Source organism: Melospiza melodia, chromosome 10 (assembly GCF_035770615.1).
Source record: "Melospiza melodia melodia isolate bMelMel2 chromosome 10, bMelMel2.pri, whole genome shotgun sequence".
In the NCBI taxonomy this organism is placed as follows: Eukaryota; Metazoa; Chordata; class Aves; order Passeriformes; family Passerellidae; genus Melospiza; species Melospiza melodia.
In genome coordinates, this window is record NC_086203.1 from 27,880,857 (window position 1) to 27,888,767 (window position 7,911).

At 49.5% G+C, this 7,911-nt stretch overlaps 1 protein-coding gene across 1 annotated transcript in view; it reads right to left on the reverse strand.

The window, feature by feature from the left end:
• The window catches only part of RYBP (RING1 and YY1 binding protein), a 40,683-nt gene extending 33,166 nt beyond the window's left edge, over positions 1-7,517 (reverse strand). The window contains exons 1-2 of the mRNA XM_063165027.1: positions 7,410-7,517; positions 6,463-6,588 (exon numbers count right to left, since the gene is read on the reverse strand). Coding sequence (XP_063021097.1) covers positions 6,463-6,588; positions 7,410-7,441 — 158 coding nt within the window. The 5' untranslated portion in view covers positions 7,442-7,517. The remainder of the gene's footprint in view (positions 1-6,462; positions 6,589-7,409) is intronic.
• Between the last annotated feature and the right edge of the window lie 394 nt (positions 7,518-7,911).

Below are 7,911 nucleotides of genomic sequence, written 5' to 3' on the forward strand. Positions count from 1 at the left end.
GTAGGAGTGACACCAGATTCAAGACCAGCAGTGAACTCGCCCAGAGTTATGGCAGGGGTGCCCAAGTCACAGCACAAAGCCAGGTGTAGCCAGCCAAACAGCCCATCCAGCCCACAACACACTTCTTGTCTCCTCTCACCCCTCATGAGGGTCTTGGGTCTCATGCATTTTCTTCAGGGAACTAAACATTCAGCCAAAACAGAGTCCCAGAGTGCTGCACACTGCAGGGGAACACCAACACTGAGCACAGGACACTCAGGATGCCACAGGGAACCACATTTTGCATCCACCACTTCCCTCCTCTCAACTATCACTCTGGGCAACACTGCACACTGTCTTATTTCCAGTTCAACCAATTCCTCTTAGCAGACAAACCCCACATCAGGGTGCAAACACCCCCACCAGCGCTGCAAAGGCAGCAGCAGCAGCTGATGGCAACATGAAACAATCAGGGCAATTAAGAAAGGCATGCAGAGAAAGTTGCTCTGCATTCCTCTGCCTACCAGTTCCCCACAAGGACCTGTTGGGAGCCAGGGGTCAGCATCCCAGTGGACTCCACGTCTGTTCACAGCAATAAAAGAGAGCTGCATGCCCTCTCCTCCTACACACACATACACACTTTGATTTAGATTCCCATCTCCCAGAAAAGCAGCCTATGGAGGAAGGGAAAAATGAATAATATCCACACTGCATATTATCAGTGATGTATTAACACGCTCAGTGTCACAGTTTATCCATTAGATCTTCAGAGAGGCTCCACAAGAAATCAGAGATTAAATCCTACCACCCACAATTAACCTGAACGTACTCTACATAAATATTATCAACACCCCTTTTTCATGCTGAAGATTTTATTATTTATTTTAACCAAAAGATCTTTTATCTTAATAAAAGAAGGAAAACAACCAGGTATAGCTATTGTTACTTAGTAGGACATTCAGAAAAAATATGATAGAAGCAAAGTGAGTCACAGGAACCACCATACTCCCTATTGAATTTGCCACCCACAGCTTCTCAGGTACCCAAAGCTGACAACCATAGCAAAGGGGTATTGCCTTGGTGCTGCACGTCAACACTGAGGATTCTCCCTGCTGAGAATGATTTCCCAGAGGTGCTGAGATCTAAGAGAAATCCTGGGGTGATGGTAATGAGATCATTAATCAGAGCCAAACACCGCAGAGAGCAAATCAGGACACAACTCTCACTTCTTTCAAACAGCCAAAGTACAAGACACAGCTCTTATGCCAGGGTTATGCTTGCACCAGGCTGACAGATAACAGCTGATCTAAAGCTGAACAGCTTCATCTGCTCAGTTGAAAACTCACAGACTAACTCTAAGCTGGTTTAAAAACTAAGTGTAGCATGAATCTGTACCAGAAGTCATTCATAGTGGATCAATACTCCAAGCCATGTGGCTGAGACACATGTGGTTCAGCAATACAAGTCACAGATTCAAACTTGGTGTGCTGTCAAACCACAGCCCCAGAATTCAGGGTTTGCTGTGAACCATCAGCATTGTCTGCTTGTCAGATGGTGTTTGCTCCTGCCCTTGGCTCCTCTGCCCTGGTGGGTTTGCCAGAGCTAGCAGCAGCACTCCCCAAATGCACTAAGTAACAGCCACTCGCTTTTAGGCAGTGCTGGTGAATAAGGGATGAGACAAAAAGGATCTTGAGAACTCCTGGCACGTGGGCAAACATTTTGCAAATAGGTACTGTGCATTCCAGCAGTGCCCAGGCAGCTCCACTGCACCCTCCCCTACCCCAAGAGCAGTCCCTGAGGGGACACATCCTCAGGATGTGGATGCTCCAGTGGAACACTGCCACAACTCCAGTGCAGCCAATGTCTCACTCCTGCTAATCCAACAGCCACTTAAATTCAGCAATCAACAGGAAAAACAGGGATGATTTAACAATAGATTTAAACAGACAAATAGTGAAATATTCCAGAGTAAAAGCACCAACACTGCTTCCACAACAGCTTTTTTTTAGACAAGTTACATATTCCATTTTTATAGAAATTAGGCCATCTTAAGGCCAGCTATGATGCTAAATAAAACCCACCTTTATGCAAGTGAAAGCTAACTAACTTGAGAGAACCAAATTAAACCACTTGGCTTCCAACCTACACCACAGCCACACATCACTGCAAGAGTTTTCAGGACAGTCCTGCAAACACATGGCAAATAAGCAGGGCACATATGATTTGTATGAAGGTCAGGATCATAAGCCTGATTCCTCATTCCAGCAATAGCAGGACTATCTGGTGCCTATTCTGGTCAGCCCAGCTTGGATGCAGAAGAGAATACTTCTCCATGGTGCCATGGACAGTAGTTTGCATCCTTCAAGATGGTAGTTCAGATCCTGCAAACGTGAAAATTTTCTGCAGAACTAAAGGGAAACAAAGGCCAGTATCTGACACGTCTGTTCCATAAAAAAGAATTCATTTATAAATATCAAGTTTTAGCTCAGCCACCCCTCAAAAACAAGGATGGCAAGAAGGTCAAGCACTGCTGTCATCAGTCCTTGGGCATTCCACAATGAAGTGGACATTCACATCACTTAATGCAAACTCCAAACCTTGCACTTCAAGCATACAGGTATTAGCAACAAATAAAACAGAAATGCTCGCTCAATTTATACTCGCAGAGGACACACATATTTCAACTTGCTTTTGTAGTAAAAGCTCCCATTATTTTGTTAATTTGCATATCAGACATCCATTTGTTGCTTTCACATTTTCCACTGACTTTAAGTGCATTTCTCTGTACTCAAGGCACATTGATGATAAGGGGATGTGGAGTTTGGAAAAGAAAAGCATTCATCCCAAATTTAGAGAACAATTACCATCAGAGAAGCTCCACCACATCACACCACTTGCCTATTCATCCAAAAAGAAAGTTTCAAAAACCAGTTTCCCTGAAATCATGAGGAGGGGAGCAAATATTCACCTTCACAATGAAGTCTGAAAACAATCCCATGTAGGAACACTTCCAGCCCTGCCTGGGAGGAGAGAGGAAGTTACAAGAGGTGTACAGGAACACAATATATGTAAACTATCAGAGAACCAAAAGAGAAGAGGAGCAAGAACGCCACTAAGAAAAACAAATAGAAACAGAGAGTCATCACCTACCCCCAAATAGGAACTCACAGGAAATACAAGGCCAAATCCTGCCCTCACATTCTTAGGAAATCCAAAGTAAACTTTCCTTCCGTGTTTGAAGGAGCAATGGATATTGGAAAGGAACCTGCATCTGTGCAGCAAACTTCCTGGCAGTTCCAGTCTTCTCCTGAGTGCAGGGGCTGGTGCTGCTACACCAGAGCAAACCACCACAAGAGCCACAGGACACAAGTGAAAGTGGTGACCAGCAGCAGTTCCCTGTGCTGTGACACCAATAAAAATCTCCAGGAAAGGAATAAGGCACTGCAAGCCCCAGCAAACAGCTCCCCACTGCTCACTCTGCAGCCAGCTCAATCATCATCTCACCCAGCTGAGCTCTGTGCTGAGCAGAGCTGGTGTCTGTGCCATCATCCTCACAGAAGGGAAACAGTAAAAAACTCATCATACTTGCCTAAATAGAAAGTAATAAAAGTTTAACCATAAAATAGCAAGAATCCAGGTGAGAAAAGGAAGTTAGTGACATACTGTAACAAATCCAGTATTCAAGTGCTACAGGTTTAGTATAATCTTTGCACAACAATTCTTCAGAGATGGATTTGACCTAATTTTTATTTAAAAGTGCACCTGAAATATTTATAAACAGCTCCTTGAAAAAAACAGTTGAGTGCAATTTAACTGTTTAGCCTCTACAAGGATTTTGACTTGGCAGGTCAGCTCTAAAACTCACTGCTGTTTGAAGCTCCTTTTACAAGATCCTAGGGAAAGGAGATAGCTGGATCTGAGGAGATAAAACTTCTAACTGCTGCCAGCCACCCCTCCCACACACCAACAGATTATATTGAGTCTGAAAAAATATACACACGGTGAGAATTAGCTCAGGGCCTCACCAGTTCTTAAATAAGAGAATATTTATCAGCCAAAGTAAATTCCACAACAAATAACTGGCTTCACAGCAGAGGGAGGGGGGAAGTAGGTCATACCAGATCTTAAAAAAATCCCTGGGCATGCTGTGATTGCACACAATAATTTGATGAAAAACAGTTGCCTCACCATGTCTTTCACTACTTGGTTGAGTTTTTTGTTCTTTTTTAAAGTGAGTTTGATAAATTTCCCTAAGTGTTACTGAAGTAAGTCACAATGAAGCAAGGCAGTTTTAACTGTGGAAAAGCATCATCAACTTGTCAAATTGCAACTTAAAAGTCAAGCTCATCAGACACCTTATATTTCAAGTAATAAATTATCAATCATAACTCATTATGTATCTTTACATCAGTCATTTATTTAAAAAATTCTGAATAATTTCCAAGCACTGACTCGTACGTCACATACCATAAAATTCAAAGTACCACCACAAATAGCTCTGACCTCCCAGAACTTCCCAGTACACAATGCTCTCTCACAACACTCAATCACTCCTGCTTTCTGTTATATTTATTCATAAATTATACAAATATGCAAGAAGACATGATGGGCCATTGAATATTTTAAATACTTTCTCAAATTCTACAAACAAAAGCCATTTTAAAAGCAGCAAAAATGAATAGAAAGCTGATGAATTAAATGAATTAAAATTAGAAGCCATTCATAAGGGTCCATTAAAAGCTAAAGAGAATTACAATGTTCTAGACCCGAGGATCACATCTGCAAGTAAGGCTACAGCTCTTAACCTGAAATCATCGACTGCTATTGCTCTTAATGGCCCTTTAAAAGAAAAACCATCCTACTACTGCAACAAACAGTTGGAAAATTATCTCTTCAAAAAATAAAAACGCAAAGGCTTGTGCGAGCAGGCTGCTGCTCTCCAAATGAACAGCAGCATGGTGGCCAACGAAAATAACAGTGTCTGATACAGGATAGATCCCATCTGGGCTCCTACATCTCATCAGGGCTGTGCTCCCACTGGCACCCGGGCACTGGTGTGACACCGGGAGCGTTGGGGACAGCATGGCCACGCTCCTGAGAAGCAGTCCAGGACCAGGCAAGTGCAGGAGGAACACATTCCACCTGAGCCTGCCGGGAAGCCAAGGAGCAGAAACCCACAGCAATCAAACGTGCTGGGAAGGTTCAGCTGCACGACTAAATAACACTGAACGAGTCAAGAATGAGCTCCAGGTGCGCGCAGAACGCTGCTGTCCCAAAGCTGCACCTAACTCAATGCTCTAACCACGCTATTGAGTGCTTTAAGTTCAACACCTCTGTACATTTTGTAAAAAAGCACAGATACTTGTAGCTGATGTGCATCACAAAAAGCAAAGTGAAGCACTTCAGCGCTCTGTTACTGTAACTCAGAGAGTTTCAATGGCCCGAAAACATGCTCCCCATTAAAAATGTAGGCACTTCACATTGTCTAAAGCACAGTGCGAACAATAACAATCCAACACGCTTTCACCTCCTTTGTCAATCAAGCCAAGACAGCCAAGTCATGCAAACAGCCTGCTGATGAGAGCACCTCAATACACAGCTGCACTCAAGGAAAACGACGCCTCTCACAATGGAAACCTCCCAGACTATTTCTTTGGCAGAGCACTGCAATGGCAACTCAAATTTGGAAGGTACAACATGAACAAAATCAGAAATCAACATGGTAGAACAAATCACACCAAAAAAAAGGAAAAGCACAGCACCACATGCCTGTTTTAACGACAACTGATACTGGCAGGACAAACTTTCCGAACCCTCTAACTGAGAAATAGCAAGTTTGGGGCTTTCTTGAGATTAAATTAACTACTGCATGTCAGACTCACCACCTCACAAAGACCTCCACAGTTTCTCAGAGCAAGGCAATCACAGAGACCTGACAGCTAAAGCTTTCAAAAACCCGCACCATTCCCACACTGAGCACAAAGCCGATTCCTTTCTGATGACAACAGTCACCGAGAGATCAACATCTCAGGGAGAGAGTTGTTCTCACGGCATCTTTAGTTTCAGCCGTTTCCTTTCTCGCTCCCTAATCCTAAATCATTTCCACTCCTTTAGAGACACAGGTAAACCTCCACCCAAACCACAAAAAGCCATCTGACCCAAACCGAGTCAGAGCGTTTCTGGCTGGCTGTGCATCTCCAAAAGGATCTCTGTACACCAGCAACAACAACAACAACAACAAAAAAAGGCACAGAACAAAAAGATCCAGGTTGCTGCCACATCCACGAAACATGTCTTCCAGCTCCAATTAAACGCTTGAAAGAGAATTTTTTAAATCCGCGAGCTTTTGAACAGGGACAGAAGGGACCGCATCGGGGGAGAGAGGGGATGCAACCAGCCGATATCCAGGCAACAGAGAAAAAAATCAACAAGTCGGCGCAGCCCAGCGCGGAACACGAGCCGCGTTCAAAGGTGCGGACGTACCTTGTGGAGGTGCCTTTCCTGACATCGCAGATGCTGCATTTGAAGGCTTCGGCGCTGTTCCTGAAGGTGCACACGCTACAATCCCAAAAGCCTTCGTCAGCTGCAGGTTTGGCTTGCCTTTTCGGCCTTGAGGAGGGGGGAGGGAGAGGGGAAGCGTGTGTGTGTACGTGTGTGTTTGGGGAGGAGGAGAGAGGCGGCAGGAGGAGGAGAGAGAGAGGAGGAGGAGGAGGAGAGAAAGAAAACACACACATGAGAAACCATGTTACAGAGCCCCGAAACCCAGCGCCTGCTCGCACCGCCGCTCTCCCGCGGGGCCGGGAGCAGCCGACAAACCCCGACCGGGGCCGGGCCCGGAGAGGTGCGGGGGGCGCCGAGCTCCGCCCCGGCCCCGCCGGGCCGAACCCGCCGGGCCGGGCCGCCCGCGTCCCCCCGCCCGCGGCGGGAGGGTGGGAGGGTGGGTGGGCGAGTTTGCGGGCTGGGAGGCGCGTTCCCTCCTCCACCTTGTTAAACCTCCCTTTGTCTGGGAGCGGCGAGTGCGCGGAGCGGGGAGTGCGAGCGAGCGGAGCCGCCATGGCTGCGCTCGCACCGCACCAGCCCTGGCACCGGCGGCAGGCTGGGAGACACCGGCACTCCTCCTCCTGCTGCCCTTCCACGCTCCCTCCATCTTAGGAGCCTCCCTCACTCTCTCCCCGCCCGCGGCCCCCCCTCCGCCCCGGCCCCCCGCGTACCTGGCGGGGCGGCGCGGGCTCGCCGCCCCCTCCCCGTTCGCTCCCTCCATCTTAGGCGCCCCTCGCCGCCTCCCCCCGCCGGGGCCGAGCACACGCCGGCGGCTGCCAGCCAGGGCCTACCCGCCGCCATCCCCTCGGCCGGGGCCGGGGCAGAGGCGGCCGCGCCGCGCTCCCTCCATCTTACCGCCTCTCCCCGCCCGCCCCCGCGCCCCCGCTCACCTGGTCGGGCTCTTCTTGTCGCCCATGACCATGGATCGGGGCCGCCCCTGCCCTGCGCACAAAGAAAGAGGCGAGGGGAGGGAGGGCGGGGGGACGGGGCTGCCTCCGTCCAGCAGGCTCCGGCTGCTGCGCACCCCGCGCCGCCGATCCTGCCGCTGCCAGGCTCCGCTCCGGACTAGCAGCGCAGCGCAGCCCGGCGCCCTCCCTCCTCCTCCTCCTCCTCCCTCTCTCTCCCTCCCCGCGCCGCGCCGCTCCGGCGGGCGGAGCTGCTGCCGCGCCGCGGCCAATGGGGGCGGCCCCGCCGCCGGCCCTGCCGAGGAGGGAGCGGGGGGGAGCCGGGAGCGCCCCGGGAGCGCCCCCTGCACCGCCCCGCCGGGTCCCACCCCCGGCCGCACGGAGCCCCCGCGGGCCGCCCCTCCCGCGCCGCGGCCCCTCCGCGCCGTGAGGGCTCGGGCTCCGCGCAGCCCGCGGGTGGCCCCTTCCCGTCCCTGCCCCCCTCGGA